The 18,655-nt window shown below is 42.3% G+C and overlaps 1 protein-coding gene across 7 annotated transcripts in view; it reads left to right on the forward strand.

The window, feature by feature from the left end:
- The window catches only part of dcc (DCC netrin 1 receptor), a 427,309-nt gene that overhangs the window by 347,579 nt on the left and 61,075 nt on the right, over positions 1-18,655 (forward strand). For 4 of the 7 annotated variants that reach the window (XM_070989802.1, XM_070989805.1, XM_070989804.1 and 1 more), the window contains exon 26: positions 9,600-9,749. In XM_070989802.1, coding sequence (XP_070845903.1) covers positions 9,600-9,749 — 150 coding nt within the window. The remainder of the gene's footprint in view (positions 1-9,599; positions 9,750-18,655) is intronic. The other 3 variants (XM_070989803.1, XM_070989806.1, XM_070989801.1) reach the window with 1 other exon arrangement.

Raw genomic sequence — 18,655 nt, forward strand, 5'->3', positions numbered from 1 at the left:
TAATGCCTTCAATAAAATGTGTTAACACATGCTCAAGATTGTAAACTGCATAAAAAAAAGGTTAAAATCATCTGTCTTTGTGTTTAGATTTAATGTGTAAATATGTAAAATAAAGTTAAAAACCTGCAGAAGTACAAGCTGCAATATTTAATGATTCAGTTTTTGTAGAATTACAGTTTTAATGTAATACATTTTGTAACTACTTTACTGCAGGGGCATACGCCCGCCCTGATTGACAGCTTGCCCGCCCAATCAGAAATAAAAAAAAAATAAATAAATAAATAAATAAATAATATGATTTTCACAGTTAAATGTCCCATATTATGAAAAACTCACTTCTTTGGGTCTCTGGTGCTGCCACACGCATACAAAGTGTGAAATAAGACCGTCCACACTTTTTTGAGTGAGATACGATTCTCTGTAAGCACCCTGCCTACAGCTTCCACACAAGCCGTTTGAATTCGGCGCTCCTGGTGTCTCTCCACCCAGCGCCACATTCTCACAGATCCGCTGTTAGGTTATCGAAAGCGCTGTGTTATGTCCAGGCGCAACAGGCCTTGTTCTGTTGTTGACTGTAAAGAGGAGCACAAATCGCTCCATCGGCTCCCAGCTGCAGAGGACAGAAGAGCACCGTGGACTAAATTCATTTTTGAAGGCAAGGAGGTGCGTGCCATGACTTCTTTTGGAGTTTAAAATATAGATATTCATTAATAGTAAAGGTGCATAAACTGCATTCACATGTGTTTCCTCCACTCCAGCCATCCACTTCGTTCGTGTCAGACAATCGCTCTTCCTTCAAACTCCATTTCAACTGCATGTTTAACAGCCCAGTTTAAAAATAGTAATGATAATAATAATAATCGGGGATTAGTCCCCAAACCCCCTATTAGGTAGGTGCTGATTAACACGTCTGAACACTTTCTACCATAAAACAGTAGTGATGTGTCGGTTATACTTCTTTGAAGTGAACGAACCGCAAACCGCTTTGGGCTTTATTTTGTTTGTTTTCTCAACTTTTTTTACATTCAAGCTGCCCGTGATTGGTCAACTACTTAATGTGTGGTGGCTTCAGTGTGTAGAGGCACGCGCCGACAGACAAAACGCTGGAAAGGTACAAGAATGAGTGAGTGACCGCAGGAAATGCAGTAAAATCTGATATAAAGTATGTCTTGTAAATTAGTAATTAATTTTAAATAATTAATAATAACATAATTTTACATCATGTAACATCTACATAAGCAACAAAAAATCTCAGGAGCCACTTGGCTCTGTTAAAATAGCCGGAATTCCCATCACTATAACATAGACCTTATCAGTTTTGTCGAAGTGGTGATCAGGCCCACCCAGACTTAATCCACGCACGCCCATCTGCTACTGTACTGACTAAAAATATCATGTTAAAGATTACTGTGAAATATCCTTAACTGAAAACATACTTAGGAAATACAGAATAGATACATCTAAAGATTTTCAGTTTCAATTAAAGTGGGGTTGGAAATTTAATTACAAATAAAATGCACATCGCTATTGATTCTAAAACTCTTTTATTTAATGTATTCAGATGTAAATTGACAATATCAACCAGTTATTCAAGCAACTGGAACTTAAAAACAAAAAATTGTATTTCTCCATGTGTCTATCTTGTCAGTTAGGTGGTAGAGCTGCCCTTGGAGGTTCTGTATACCATAATTCTGTTAATATTGGTGGACAAGCATTACAGTCTTAGAACTCCCAACTATACAGTGTATTATTAAGTAAAATCAAAACATACCACAAAAGGTCAATGAATCGGTACCAGAAGTGACAATGCAACGTAGCAGATAAAGAAGAATCCTCCTTCAAATTGCCAGTAATCAGCTGGATCTTTGGTGCATCTGGTGGTGGGGGAGGGAAAAAGGACAGAGTAACATTCACTAGCTTCATTCACTTCACTACACTAGTAGGATTTCAATTTGCATTTCATATGCAGGTCTACCATGGCAGAAATGTAGCAAAAGTCATGTGTGAAAAGACAGTCAATTGAGAGACCTGTGTGAGTAATAACAATGTCTTATATACTGCAGTTGATACTTACTAATGGTGCACTTGTCTCTCTGCCGGGTGCCTGTTCTCCCCTGTAAACCTTGTTCGAATGCTTGATTTAAAAAAACACAAGCAAGTTTCTCATCATTAGCAGTTATCACTGTTGGAAATGAGAATGTAAAAAATATTCAGAAATAAACATACATAACACGTACATAACAAGTTAAAGGCCAAATAACACCTCTGTAACATCTCTCCAAGACAAGCACAAGCCATATCACATACTGTATTTCTGTGTAATTAAGGGTTGAGCTGATGTAAAAATCTTCCACTGGGGATTTCAAGGTCTTTCATTCTAGGGGAACTGACTTGGGAGAAATGGAATATAATATTCATATGTCTGTTTTCCTTATTTGAGGAATGTCCCTCAAGGCACTCTTGAGACACCATGTTCACAAGCATGGGATGGATATGAGGTCACAGGGACCATGACCTTTGACCTCTAAAATCTAATCAGCTAACCCTTTGCTCTGTATGTACAACTTGTAGCCCTGGCTATCACCGGCGTGGAGGCATAATAATTACACCAGACCGGATAGTAAAAAACAGAAATACACCCAGCTCTAATGTACAAAATCAAAGTAAAGTTGCTATGCATTAAATTAGCCATGGGATTGCAGAGCTATTTCCTGAATAGTTTTGTGGGAATAATCAACCAACTTACATAATGCATACACTCATTGTGTTACAAATACTACTGGCCAGGATGATGGAAAAGTCACAGAAAGCTGGGATTCATGTTCATGTTGTGTTTGAAGCACTACATGCTTTTTTGTATTTGGAAGGAGATTTTTAACAATTGTTTTGACTTGGCACCACTGGACTCATTGTGCAGCTGTGGCATGACGCTTGTTATGTTCTTAAAGGGATAGTTCCCTTTTTTGAAGTGGAGTTGTATGAGGTGCAGTAGATTTGGGCTGGGACGCTCCCAGTTTGGAGAAGCAGACAGGATTATTTGCATGAATGCTAAGGAATATGAAGCTGTGGATGGGATCAGCAATTAAAAGATTTTAATCACCTAAAGAAGGCCAACATAAAAACATCAATATCAGCGTACACTAAATTTAGAATATTTTCACTGCTTTGCCTTGCCATCAGAGAGCCCTTTCCTTTGGCACTAAGCGTGTGCAGCATGTGCAGGAATAAGTTATACAGTTAGTGCCAAAGGAAAGGGCTCTCTGATGGTAAGGTGAGCTGTGAAAATAGGGGTATAGTGATACACTCAATACACAATTTGATTCATAATGCAAAATACACAGCTTGATATTCTGATGATACCTGCAACAAAACTTGAATGATGAAAAAGTATGATAAAAATATTTTCTTTAATTTTAAAGGTTTAAAGAATGCATAACAATGCAATTTTCATTGTATTTCTATTTCTTATGAAACAGTAAAGTAAATGTATTATGGGAACATGTTATAGCTTATAATCATAAATGGCAATATAAACAAACAAAAATATGACCAACATTCTCAAGGCAGTTTTGCTGGTATTATTGGAGGTATAATTAACAAGTAATAAATTAGCTGAATTGTTAAAACCCTAGGTGAAGGTGTTCTAAATCTAGTGTGATACTGATATTGATTTTTTTTAGATAGCTAAAATAGATTTTATTGCGTACCCCATCCACAGCAGTACATGGCGTAGCTTCCTCCTGTTTCTCCAAACTGTGAACGTCCAAACCCAAATCTACTGCAGAAAAGGGAAATATCATTTTAAACTCTAGAACAGTAAAATATTGTCTTCAATGTTTGTGCCAGACTGGTGCCTTGGTGTGGAGTTTGCATATTCTGCAGGAGATATGGACATGCAAAATATTATTCAACAGCTTCACACAAAACATTCTCATTATGACTGATCTGAACTTGGTTTCATGAAACAAATCAATCAAATCAAATATGGACATGCAAAATATTATTCAACAGCTTCACACAAAACATTCTCATTACGACTGATCTGAACTTGGTTTCATGCAACAAATCCAATCTCAGTTTGCCTACCTGTCCCTGGGTTTAATTCTGCACCCCACCATCCGGTGATATCACTCCTGGTTCTTCAACGTTCTCATTCTCAATCTCACAGGTGATATAATGCTGTGTGAAGCACAGTTGGACACAGTGAAGAATATGGTAAATGAACTGTACGTGTATAGTTCTTTTCTAGTCTTATCAATCAAGCGCTCTGCAATACATGTCTATCATTCAAATTCAATTCAATTCAGTATACCTTTATTTGTCCCGCAAGGGGAAATTCCAATTTACAGCAGCACCAGTAAAAGAATTAGGTAAAAAACAGCAAGTATATACAAAAGGTAAAAAAACAGCAAGTATGTACAAAAGAGTCTAATAAAAATAAGCATTATATAAAAATAAGCATTATCAAATTATTAATTGTATTTGCAGACTGTTATGTACAGGATGAATTGCCCAGATTATTGTACAGATAATTTACAGATGATTTATAGATAAATTATCAAAAAATTACTTTCAGCAGTTCTTGTTGTGTAGTCTGACAGCTGCAGGAAGGAATGACCTGCGATACTGCTCCTTTACACACTTTGGATGTAGCATCCTATCACTGATGGAGCTTCTCAGTGCAGTGAGTCTGTCATGGAGGACAGCTTGGCTGTCATCTTCCTCTCCCCCACCTCCTTCACCTGTTCCAGAGGGCATCCCAGGACAGAGCTATCCTTTCTGATGAATTTGTCCAGCCTCTTCCTGTCAGCTGTTGTGATGCTGCTCCCCCAGCAGACTACACCGTAGAACAAGGCAGAGGCCACAACAGCCTCCTGAGCAGATAGAGTCTGATGATATGACATCACACATACATTTATAACCTGATGGTGGGTGCTACCATGCAGGGTGCCAACCAGCTCATCAGGGAGACCTAATCATTCACACACACATTTACACACTGATGCACAGCATTGGGGTGACTAGGGGTAGGGCTGCACAATTGATAAAAATTTTATCAAAGTCGCAATATAGCCAAGTGCAATATTCAAACTGCAGAAGCTGCAATTTTGTGATTGATGACATGACAGTGATGCAAAGATGCTCTGGCCTACAAATCTTGTTCTCCATGTTAGAAAACATGTCAGTTTGGTACAGATGCCAACAAAGGTCATATCATTATGATGTAAAAATAATCATTCCCACTGATCAATCAGGCACTTACTTTAAGACTTGTATATTTAATCACATTTAATAACATGTTGTAATCTGCCATCAACCCTACACTCACCAAAGTTCAGATCGAAACCAAAAATATTTCACCCTGCTGAGTAAATGAATCATATCATGTGTCAATATGTGTTTGGATGTGACTGAGAAGAGAAAAGGGATGCTACCTGCAGGTTGAATGAAGGCCTGAAGTGGAGTTGCTGAAACCAACAACCTGTCGTGGAATGTGAAGGGCAAATGCACAAACCACAATCAGGCCCAAATACTCAAAAACAGCTGTCCAATTGTTTTCAGAGAAATCTTCTTTTTTTAAAGAAATGTCCAATAAAGATGAAAATTGTAAAAATCCAATAAAGATAAAGGGTGTTGAAGTCCGATAAGAATAGAACTCTGCAGGAGTCAGAAGTCCGAGGAGCAAAATACTTTATTGTGCACAACAAAGGGGAACACGCTCAGAAACACACAAAGTGCAATCCTGACGAGCTCCGAAGTACAGTGGTCAGTGCTTGAGCTAGGGCCACGGGAGCAACTGCCGGAGTGTGACAATGCTAACAGCTGCTAATGCTAAGTTAACATTAGCATGTGAAATAACACATTAAAAGATCTGAAACACTTTTAGGATGCATTTAAGAATCATTTTATCATATGTTAGCATGTTAGCATTAGCATGCTAACATTAGCTTGTTAGCACAACAACCTCATATCAAAGGCAAACCTTTTCATAGAACCTCATGTTAGTGTTAGCCACAATGCTAACATGCTAATGCTAAGCTAACATTAGCATGTCAAATAACACCTTGAAAAGTTCTCAAACACCATTAGAATGCATTCAATATTCATTTTACCATAGGTTAGCATGTTAGCATTAGCATGCTAATCATTAGCATATTAGTACACCAACCCGAGATCAAAATTCAAACCTGTGTGCACCAACAAGTTCATAGGACCTCATGTTAGCATTAGCATGATAGCATTGTGGCTAATGCCAACATCACTCATTGCATTACATTTCAAACTCACCAGTAATATGGCTCCTTAGTGGCTCCTAATCAAGCCACTGCAAAGCTTGATGATGAGCTGATCTTTTGAATCAGCTGCATAGCTGCAGCTGAAGCTACATATATACGTGTATGTGGGAGAGGAGTGCTGAGACAAGTACTGAGGCTCAGAGGTTGCCACAGTAACTTGAGGTGGCCTGACCGATGATGTCACCCACTCAGACACAGGTGCACACGCACACACACCTGCTCTCAGGGCAGCAGACACACATGCATTCAAATGGAGAAAAAGCATTTTCATTTATTTTTATAGTATTTTTAAAAAACATTAAAAAAAAAAAAAAGTAGAATCATTTACCATAAAATTAGGATTTTTTCTTACAGTGTATACAACCAACTGACAAGCACTTCTGATGCAGTGTAACACCTTAAGTGTCACTGTCTATAAAAGTTCACCATATGTGGACAACCTGCTACTTTGCCTTGATTTATATTTGTTTTGAAGATTCACTCTGATCATTGATAATTTAATCAATTTGAAGAAAAAAAAATATTTAAAGAATTTAACTAAACTGCAACCACATGCAGATGATGTGGGATTGGTTGTGTTGAATATAAAATCCTTGCAGGGTCTGCATTGTTTCTATCTTTGCCTCTGTTTCTTTCTCTCAGTCACTCCTGAAGCAGTAAAAGCCTTCTTCACTTTTTCCTTCTGCCACCACATCTCATTTCTGCAAGCCGACTGATCTCTTTATCTAACTTCTGTTTTTTACCTCTTTGTGTCTGCTGTCTGGCTTTTTTCACTCTGTGTCTCTGTTTCTGCTATTTTGTTTCTGTTTTTTTTGTGTGTGTGTTTCTTATTTTTCTGTTCTGTCTTGTTCTTTGATGACACTTTTTTTCCATTGTTCTCTCCATTGTTCTATCTCAGTTTTTCTGCTTTTCCTCCCTGTCTCCATCTCCTTGGACTCCCCCCCCATTTTCTTTTTTGAGTCTTTTCCATCTGATTCTAATCCCTTCTGCCCTATTTTGTTCCCTCTGTTACTATATTGATTTTTTCTTTTGTCTTTCTTTCCTGTTTCCTCTTTTTCTGTTTACAATTTTTCTCTTTCCTTTTTTTTTTAAATCTTGCATTAGATTTTTCTTTGAGTCTCCCAAATTCCAAACTTTCCCAATCTCTATCTGTATTTCTGTCTTTAGCATCTCATGTCTCTCTCTTTCTCTTTCGCTCACACACACAGAGACACACACATACACCGCCATTTACACCGCCATTTACCTGGAGGTCAAGCTCACTGCCTCACTGCACCAAAATCATCAATATTCTTAATTGATAACAGTATTGATCAGACTTGCTCAACTCTGGTCATCTTACTGCTGTAATCAAACCCTGCTTCTCTTTACATCTTATCACTGCACAAATACTGCAAACAAGAAGCATTCACAGACACACACACACACACAGAAAGAGAGAGAGAGAGAGAGAGAGAGAGAGAGAGAGAGAGAGAGCTCTTAAAGCTGCCAGTCTACAACAGATTGGTTGCAGAAGGGTAATGATAAGCTGATGGAATCAACAGAAATATTGAATGTACTTTGTTGGAAACTTGCTTTTCTCTTCTTCACAATAACTGAGACAGTGGATTTATATTATTTAAATATGTGGGGTTTAGTGTTGTCCCACAGTGTTGGGGGGGGGGTGTCTCTTGGCAGCCGTCCTACATTAATGATTGTTTTATTATTTTCACTTCTCATTCAGATTATATTCATGATTCTGATTAACTTTATAATTTCATTACAGCAGGCTTGCTAGACTTTCTTTCAATATGAGATTGGGAATATGTTCATAGCTGTCTGCAGATGTTTATTTTTGATGTTTGTCCACAAACTGTGCATAAACATACATTAATATTGTAAAAAGCAATGTTGAACACACTTCTGGCATGACTGGATGTGCAGTAATAAAGAGACCCAGAGAGAGATACAAACCTGGGATGCATGAGACAGATAACAAATGCACACACTGTCTCATCAAGTGTGTGTGTGTGTGTGTGTGTGTGTGTGTGTGTGTGTGTGTGTGTGCGTGCGTGCGTGCGTGCGTGCGTGTGCACTCGCGTGTGCACTCGCGTGTGCGTGTGACCTGAAGTAGTATAATCAGTCTTTGTGAGTTTGACATCCTGCAGTTTTGTCTCAAGGTCTCAAAGTCACAATATGAACACTATCTTGTCTGACCACTCGGTAAGAAAGACTGTTTCTGTTCCTCTCTGTACAGCAGCTCTCTGCTCTGGCTGACTGCTTTCCTAAATGTAGTGAACTCTGACTTAGAGTTGGCTTAATGGCCAAGTATGTGTGCACATACAAGGAATTGGACTCCAGTCTAAACATTGGATGTGCATCGGACAGACTGGATTATTTGTGTGTAGAACTGGATCAGCATCTGTTGCGGCAGGTTGAACTTCCTGAGCTGATACAGTAAGTACACCCTCCATAGCACCTTCTTGATGATTGAGGCTATGTTTAAAGGCCACCTTAGGTCCTGGAATCTCAGAAACCTGAGGGTTTCAATATTCCTTTATTAGTCCCACGAGGGGAAATTCCAATTCCAATTCCAATTCAATATTCTACACGGTGGAACAGTGTTGTTGAGAAGGTGATGAGGACAGTATTGAGGGGCTTCTCCTGAAGCCCACTATCATCTCTGCAGTTTTGAGCATGTTCAGCGGCAGTTTGTTCTGATTGTACCAGGGCCAGCTGTTCGACCTCCCATCTGTATGCAGGCTTGTCACCATCTTGGATGAGGCTGATGACCATTGTGTCATCTGCAAACTTCAGGAGTTTAACAGACAGATCTCCTGAGGTGCATCATTTTCCCCAGCCTCATCTGCTGCTTCCTGTCTGTCAGAAACTTTGTTATCCACTAACAGGTAGAGGCTGGCACAGTGAGCTGGTGAGTTTTGAGTGGACGATTTCTCGGATGATAGTTGTATTTACTGGTTTACTGTCTGTGTAACTAACTAAGTGTTGCGTGATGTGACAGTGTTTTCAGATTTGTCACATATTTTGCTGTACCATTTATACCTTCCCAGTAATTTTCTGTCATTGTGGGTGATGTTGCTAATCAATGAACAGGTCTGAATTGTTCAATATTACATTTTTATATGATTTTGATACAATTTATGATCATATGCCTTGTTCAGTTGGGTATTTATTTCACGAAAATAACCAAAATGAGACATTCCTGTCTGCTGTGTACTGTCACTGCCTGGTTTACTGACTGCTGTCTTACTGTATGGCTGCCTTTGCATTTGGTTAACTGACTGCTTTATTCATTTGTTTCAGCAGTGGTCAGTGCCATCCCTGTGCCAGCTCTGGACTCTTCTCAGTATACTAGTATCCTGCCTTCACCCTCCTGTGGCTTCACTCACAACAAATTCAGCCTGAGACCAATGCCTTTCTCCAACCTGACTGTGGACAGAGGATACACACCAGGTATTGTAATAATACTACTACTAATAGTTACACTTACAATTAGTCATTTAGCAGACGCTTTTATCCAAAGCGACGTTCATATAAGATTTTAATACTTCACAAGCAAGGTTCTAGAAGGGAGAAAACAGCAAGAGTAAGTGCCCTAGCGCAACTTTCTGGTCCAACTGGACATAGGTGCTACGAGACAGTGCTACGAAGTAATGCAGAGTTTTTTTGTTTGTTTTTTTATGAAACGAGGTGTTCAGTAAAGAGCTTGGTCTTAGTCTTTCTCTAAATATCAAGAGGGACTCTGCAGAATGAATGGAATTCCACCTCCAGGGAACCACAGAAGAAAAGAGTCTAGCTAGAGACTTGGGGCCTTTTGGATGTGGCAGCACTAGGCGCCGTTCCTGGGCAGAGCAGAGTAAGCGGGAGGGAGCATAAACCTGAATGAGGGAGTTCAGGTAGGTCGGAGCAGTTTTGGTGGCAGTTTTGTAGGCAAGAATCAAGGATTCAACTTGATGCGGGCAGCAACTGGGAGCCAGTGGATGGATATGAAGAGCGGAGTAACATATGCTTGTTTGGGCTGGTTAAAGACCAGGTGAGCCGCCACATTCTGGATCATCTGCAAAGGTTTTAATGAGCATTCTGGGAGCCCTGCCGGTAAGGAATTACAATAGTCGAGGCATGATCGTACCAGCACTTGTACTAAGAGTTGTGTTGCTTGCTCAGACAGTTTGGGTCTGATCTTCCTGATGTTGATCAGAGTGAATCAGCATGACCGAGCAACAGAGGTCATATGCTCTTTAAAAGTCGGTTGGTCATCAATCATGACACCCAAGTTTCTGGCAGATTTTGCTGTAGTGAGCAGAGCTGAGTCAAGCTGGATACTGATCTCTTGTTGTATAGAGGGACCAGGAGGGATGACAAGGAGCTCAGTTTTTGACAGCTTAAGTTGAAGGTGTCGCTCCTTCATCCATGCCAAGATATCGGCGAGGCATGCCGATATCCGAGCCTAGACAGTGGGGTCGTCTGGCAGGAACGAAAGGAGGAACTGGGTATCGTCAGCAAATGAATGGTATCAGAAGCCATGTGAGCGGATGACTGAACCAAGTGCAGTGGTGTATATTGAGAAGAGAAGGGGTCCAAGCACAGGTACTCCTGTGGACAAGCACTGGGATTTAGACACTTCTCCCCTCCAAGAAACTGCAAAGGATCTCCCTGAGAGGTAGGACTCAAACCAGCAGAGAGTGGATCCTGAGAAGCTGAGCTCAGCAAGTGTGGAGAGGAGGATTTGGTGGTTAACAGTGTCAAAGACAGGCGATAGATTGAGCAATAGTAGAACAGAGGATTGACCAATAGCCCTAGCTGATCATAGTGTTTCCACTACAGATAAAAGCGCAGTCTCATTGAGTGTCTGCATTTGAAACTGGATTGGCTGGGATCATTCATGTTGTTATCAGAAAGGAATTCACAGACCTGATTAAAAATTGTGTGCTCAAGAGTCTTGGAAAGGAAAGAGAGGAGTGAAACCGGCCTGTAATTTTCTATCTGAGCTGGGTCAAGTGTGTGTTTTCTTTAGCAGTGGCGTTACTTGGGCTTGTTTGAAAGCAGTGGGGAACACACCTGTTGTAAGTGAGGAGTTGATCACGTGGGTGACAGCAGGCATAAGGGTGGGCGAGATGGCCTGCAGGAGGTCGGAGGGTATAGGGTCCAGTAGACAGGTAGTGGGGCGAGAGTCTAGCAGAACGTTGGAGACTTGCTCCTCTGTGACATGGGAAAATGAGGAGAGTGAGGCTGTGTTAGCTGGTGGTATCCTACTGACTTGGTCAGGATCAGAGACCTTGTGTCTGATGGTCGAAACCTTATCAGTGAAGAAGGAAGCAAATCGATCAGTTGTGAGCAAAGTTGAGGGTGGAGGCGGTGGGGGGTTGAGCCATGAGTAAAAAGCAGTAAATAGTTTCCCATCATCTTTGGCGCTACTGATTTTCTCCTGATAATAAGTGGACTTGGCACTTTTCAGGTTGGAAGAGAATGCAGATAGGAGAGTCTGATAGTCACTGAGTTCATAGGGATCTCTGATTTCTCTCCATTTTCTCTCAGCTGCTCTGAGCACCGCCCGTTGCTCTCTGATGACACCCATGAGCCACAGACTGGTGGGGGTCTTACAAGCAAGTTTGGATGAGAGTGGGCATAGATTGTTTAGAGAGGCGGCTAGTAAAGAGCAGAGTGTGTCTGTTGCCTCATTCACAGGGAGTGAGGTGAAAACATTGTGAGGAGGCATGGTTGCCGAGACCTTATCGGAAAGTTGAGTTGGTGTGAGGGACCAGAGGTTTCATCTGAAGGAGACCATTTGAGCTTGAGGATGCTCTGGTAAGGACATGGAGAATTCATAAAAAAGTGGTCTGGTACATGTAGTGGGGTGACAGACCTGCAGCAGTTTCGCATTGCAATTAAGTCGAGAGTATTGCCTGCTTTGTGTGTGGGAACGGTGGAAGCCTGTTTGAGGTCAAAAGGAAGTCGACCACATGGGGTTTGTTGAGATGAATTTTCATGTCACCCATGACAATCAGTGGGGTGCCAGCTTCAGGAATGGTTGAGAGTGGCATGTCCAGTTCAGCTATAAAGTTCCCCAGTAGCCCAGGTGGGCGATATACGACCAATATATACAGCTTAGTGGGAGCAGTAACCTACAATTGCACGATATTCAAATGAGGAGCAGTTGCTTAGAGGAGTAAGCTTGGTGAATTTCCAGTTTTTGGAAACTGGATGGATCCAGGTTTCAGTCAGGGCTAGGATCTGAATTTGATGTAGCTTTACAAGTGCTTGGATAAATTTGTTTTTGTTTACAGCAGACTGGCAATTCCATAGAGCAAAGGAAAAAGCAGAGGGAGTAGCTGAGGTTTTTCTGAGTGAGTTATGGTTCTCAGGATTGCGTCGCCTTTTATGGCCAATGCATTTTTTTTTTCCACAAGCCCTGGAGGACTAGAATATATTGGTAGCACATGGTGTGTGCGCGCAGAAAGGCAGCAGGATTAGTGTAAGAATAGTGATGGTTACCTGTGTCCTTGCTCAGTGGACTCGCGCAAGTAGACTCGCAGGTCTTTACCCAAAAGGGTCCTTACACAAAAGGGTCTTCACACAAGGCTGATGCTTCTGCTGACACTTCAGCGCAGCCTGTGTGTTAAATACAGAAAGTGCCACAGCTCTGCCCCCTCACAGCCTATTGGCATGGCTGAACCTGCCCCTTCAGGATTTCGCTGGCTAGCGACAGATAGAGGGCGTGATCCACGTTAGCTGACCCGACCATCGAACTTCAGAGAGTGAGAGCGAGTGCTGCATGGCACAATAACAACAACAATAACAAAGTCTGCTAACAGTCTAGCTCCCAGTGTGAGCCAGAAATAACAACAGAAAACACTTACTGATCAATTGCCAACTCCTATCATCCAAAACCTAGCTTGTTCTGATACTACTAATACTACTCTAGAAGCTGAGATACACACCAGGTACTAGTAATATTACTAAACTTACTGAAAATACTTTAATCACAGTACTTTGGACAAAACTCTGCCAACGTTCCACCAATTTATTAACTGTCCCACCAGAGACAACACCACACTAGACCTACTGTATGCTAATGTAAAGGGTGCATACAGTGCCACAGCCCTCCCCCCCCCCCCCCAAACATAGCTGATCACAGCCTGATGTTGTTAATACCTCAGTATGTCCTTCTTGTCCAGAAGCAGCCTGTGTTCACGAGGACAGTGAGGAGGTGGACTCAGGAGGCTAATGAGTCACTGCAGGACTGCTTTGAGACAACAGACTGGAATGTGTTGTGTGAGCCACATGGGAAGGACATTAACAGTCTGACTGAGTGGAACACAGAGTACATCACATTCTGTTAACAGACCAACCACACTGCCCACCCTGATGGTGCGCTGCAACAAGCCCTGGATCACCAGTGAACTCAAAAGTCTGCTAAACAGGAAGAAACAAGCCTCCAGGTCAGGGGACAAAAAAGAACTGAGGAGTGTTCAGAATGAGCTGAGGAAGAAGCTGAGGCAGAGCAGAGATGCCTAGCTGGAGGTCAGGTCCAGCAGAACAGAGTAAAGCATGTGTGGACAGGAATAAAAGAGATCACAGGACTCAAGGCAAGAGACAGACCAGCAGCCAGCAGCCTTGAGAGGGCCAATGAGCTAAACCACTTTCGTAACAGGTTTAGCTCACAGCCAGGAGTGGCCTTGCATTCCGCCACCCCTTCACATCTCACCACTGTCCAGGATGGTCTCCATAACCCCCTCCTGACCAAGTTTTCTCTCTCCAACCCTCAACATCCCCTGGTGATCCCTCCCTTGGACTCAACTCCCACATCCTCCATCGTCCCCCACAGCACCACCTCCACTAGCACCATCCCCTGCCTGACTGCATGCTAAGTAAGAAGACAGCTGGAGATGCTGCACCTGGGCAAGGCGGCTGGCCCTGATGGCATTAGTTCCAGAGTCCTGAGGACTTGTGCCAGCCAGCTGTCCGTGATCCTGGGACACCTCTTCAATCTGAGCCTGAGCCTGCAGAGAGTCCCGGTGCTGCAGAAGACGTCCTGCGTGGTTCCTGTCTCCATCTGGCCCCAGTGACTACCGACCTCTTGCCCTTACATCACTCATGATGAAGGTGCTGGAGAGTATGGTCCTGGCCCACCTCTGACCACAGGTGAAATCATCACTGGACCCTCTACAGTTTGCCTACCAACCCTATGAATACAGAGCAGTGGTGGATGATTTTGTGGAATGGCCTGGCAGAAATCACCTGCAGGTTAATGTGGCCAAGACCAAGGAGATGGTGATTGATTTCAGAAGGAACAGGACAACCACACAACCACTGTGTATTCTGGGGGAGAATGTCACAGTGGTCTTCTTCTGGCAGACGCTTTTTCTCTCGCTCCCTCCCTGCCCTTATCTGCCCTGCTGCTGCTCTTTGTCTTTTGCTGTCTGTGTCTGATCTATTGGAGCCTCTCTCTGCATTTTCTCCAAAACCTAAAATCATGAATTTGATCAGTTGGTCTCTCAATGCAATCAACCAAATTTTCTCGACAAAGAGATTGGGTCAAGGTGAGCCCTGAGGGAACGTTTGCAGCTGGATACACGATGGACTCCTGGGAGAGGTGGAGGATCGTGTGCCTGTCGATCCTTTCAGTTAAGGATGTTGAAGATGTCCTTCTGAACTCTTTGCAGGGTGGATGCCAACTTGGAGAAGTTGTCAGCTCAGCTCAGATGAAATTGGCCACCGAATTTGGATATATTTGAATTACAGACACCAGGAGACTCAGAGAGACTCAAGGCAGATGAAAATTGCAGTGTTGGCCTAACCCAAACAAATTGTTATCTTCATTGGCTCCCTGAGATAACCGGCCTTCTCAAGGTCGGTATCTCTTCACTCTCCTGGATGTTATGCAGACAAGACGCTCTTTCTCCTCCCCCAAACACCCTCTACTCCTGTGAACTTTGTTTCTGGATCAGAACTCTCCGAGGCCGTCTCCATGGCTACGGCTGTGTCTTTGTCATCAGTCATCAGATGGAAGAGACAATGGGTTGGGACTGAGCGGAGATGAAGTACACGGGCTTACACATACGCGCACACAAAGACACATATAACACGCACTCCCCTTAAACTCAGCGCCTTCGTGGCTCCTTCCCCCCTCCTTCCTTTGTCGCAATTTAGCATGGAGGGTTGCTGCAAAGCACCCAAATGTGGCTGCGTGCACGCCCCCCCCAGTGTGTCTGTGCTGCGACACCTACCCCCCCAACACCCTCACCTGCTCCCACATGTGCAAGTCTTTGAGTTTTGTTGTAATGTCTTATTATGTTGCTTGTGTGCTGAGGTGTTTTTTTTCCTAATCCCACACATGAGCCATCACACTGTTGATAAACGGTGGCACCACCTTCCTCAGCTAAGAAGGAATGTAGAAATTCACTGCTGAAGTGAAGTGTGAACTCTGGATACAGGGATTATATATAGCCAGCTCAAAAGGACACCGTTGAACCAGGACTTAAATCAAACTCTCATTTATTAAGCACAATTATGCGTAATGAATAATGTATCATGAATAGTACGACAGAAGATATGAAGTGATATGACATAACACAAAAGAAACTTATGGCAAAACAGGTTGGCGATAGTGAGAAGTAGTTGTAAAGGGAATAATAGTGACGCGAACGTAAAGTTAAGGGATTAAACAAGTAGTTGAGAGAATTTGGATAAATTAGCAGTATCTTAACCTCACGGACCAACTCTTATTCAAACCTGCTTAGCATGCCTACTTGGTTGATGACATCCCGGCAAGTTCTGCTCTGAACTAACTCGAAGATGCGGCTCCAGATGGTCGTTAACCAGACCAAGAATCAACAGCTGGCTGCAGGTTTTTGGTTCGGTTGAGGATTATTTTAGACTGATAACAACAAAATTGATAGTCTCTTCGATGGCCGGTCGAAAAGGGTCTACAAAATTATTATTATTATTTGACTAGCTTAGAAAAATGAAAGTTCATGGCAAAACTATAGAAACACGTCTTCTGAAAAATAAATCACGCTACTCGGTATGGCTTTTGAGTAGCTCGAAGATGGAAAAACTTAAAGAGCAAAACGACCGTACAAGACTAAGACAACTAAGAAGTAACAGACAAAACTAAAACGTGACGTAACAACTAAAGACAAAAACATAACTACAGACTAACTAAAACTAACTCAGGCCTGCTGCATTCTACAAGCAGTTTTAAAAGTCGCTCCAGGGTGTGTCTAATGGATAGGCCGTCGCTCACATGGGACGGTCTGCGGCGTGCGGTGTGATTTCGCCTCATGGAGCTAGAATTAATTAATGATTTATAGGAGGGGCTCATCTGCTTCTCACTATGGTCAATCACATATATTTTGAATGGACCATTTTCAATGACATTTCAACATTGTTCACAACATGCGTTAGGCAATTCCTATGATTAGATGACAACATTAAATGATAATTATGGTAACAATTTCTAATACTCATCCTAATATGTATGATGACTCAATGTATAACTAACACAAAATAAAGAAATAAAGAAAGGTAGACTATATTTGCCCAAAATGATTATCACTGTTACGGTTACTTATTAATAAATGTATCACGTGAAGCGTATTCAACCTGACTATTATGAACCTCTAGATGGCAGTATGGTTCCATGGTAGAAATTCAGGCAAACTTTATAAAACAGTTAAAATTACAACTTTGTCATTCTTCAAGTTAGAGAAACTGGAAAAACATCAATATTATACATATTGTGGGTCCTGTAAGGTGAAAACATCAAAAGTTAAGTTCAACATAGAAATTTGGTTGCCTTGGAGTATGAGGAAAAAGCACACAAACATACAGCACAGTTTGCTTCAGGAAAGTCTAATTTACAACCCATCAGCATTATCTGATTTTTTGAGGTTCCTCTGGTGCCTGGCACCTTTCATTCGGACAGTTTTATTGTCCCAATCTCTCATAGGGGTATCAGGAAAGAATTAGCATTGCCATAAGAACCATAGTGAGGAGAAGGCAACCTTTGATGTTTTAGGGGGGGAAGCAGGGGACATGTCCCCTGCACTTTTTCAAAACGCCATTTTTGTCCCCTGAAGTTTTTACCGTCCAAAAACAATGTTGCGCCATATTAAACAGAGACGCGCCAGGCACTAGGACCAAGCGGAAAACGGCCGCTAAAGCTGAAGCCTGTTTAGACCGCTCACACGCTCCTCGATTGGCTCTGCCGTTTCTGTGTGATTGGCCATCCCCCCCGTCACTCAATCAGGTTGTAAACCGCCAGGATTTGTACACCGGTCTGCTAGTTGCCCAGGAGTAGTGATGGCAAACTGATTTTGCTCATCACCTGAGTGGACATTTTTTCTGTGGTTGTATATAATAAAACATTAATCTTTGTTACAGTTCTCTCACACGCACATGTTTATGCTCATTTGTAAAATGTTTTTTGTTTTTGATTACAGATGCCTGTATGAATACCATAAATAAAACTTTGTTTTTGTGCTTAGTGCAGGGGGGGCACAGGAAACACTGTTTCATTGGAGTAGTGGATGAGAATGGTCATTGGTTTTTATTTAAAAACAAAAGTTTTTTCACAGTATTGGGACTCAGACGGTTCCTCTTCTTGGAAACGATCTCTCCAGCCTTTGAAAATACCCTCTCACATGGCACAGAAGATGCGGGACAGCATAATAATTGTACCCTAACTAACAGAAGCTAATACTAATAATTGGGCTGCACGGTGGCGCAGCAGGTAGTGCGCGTGCCTCACAGCAAGAAGGTCGCAGGTTCGAGGGCCTTTCTGTGTGAAGTTTGCATGTTCTTCCCGTGCACGCGTGGGTTCTCTCCGGGCACTCCGGCTTCCTCCCACAGACCAAAAACATGCTCATTAGGTTGATTGGTGACTCTAAATTGCCCCTAGGTGTGAGTGTGAGTGTGAATGGTGTGTGTATGTGCCCTGCGATCGGCTGGCGACCGGTCCCGGGTGTACCCCGCCTCCCGCCCGTTGACAGCCGAGATAGGCTCCGGCTCCCTGCGACCCCGAAAGGGATATGCGGCATAGAAAATGGATGGATGGATGGATAATACTAATAATCTATAATATATTGAACTCGCTAATAATCTATTTATATAATTTACTGAACTCTCTACCAACTCTACCAACTCGCTACAGACACTGAAACACTCCACTCCACGCCACCTTAAATGCCGACACACCCACAAAGAAGCACGAATTTTGAATCAGCTTTATACGGAAGTGATACTCGGAAGGAGACAGTGACGTAACCCACACAAACTGAGGCCTCGGCCGTTTCTCAATATGCGTTCTTCTCTGTACTTGTGTTCTTGTGTACTTGAGAAACGTCATCACTCTGAGT

The sequence above is a fragment of the Chaetodon trifascialis genome, chromosome 20 (genome assembly GCF_039877785.1).
Source record: "Chaetodon trifascialis isolate fChaTrf1 chromosome 20, fChaTrf1.hap1, whole genome shotgun sequence".
Classification (NCBI taxonomy): Eukaryota; Metazoa; Chordata; class Actinopteri; order Chaetodontiformes; family Chaetodontidae; genus Chaetodon; species Chaetodon trifascialis.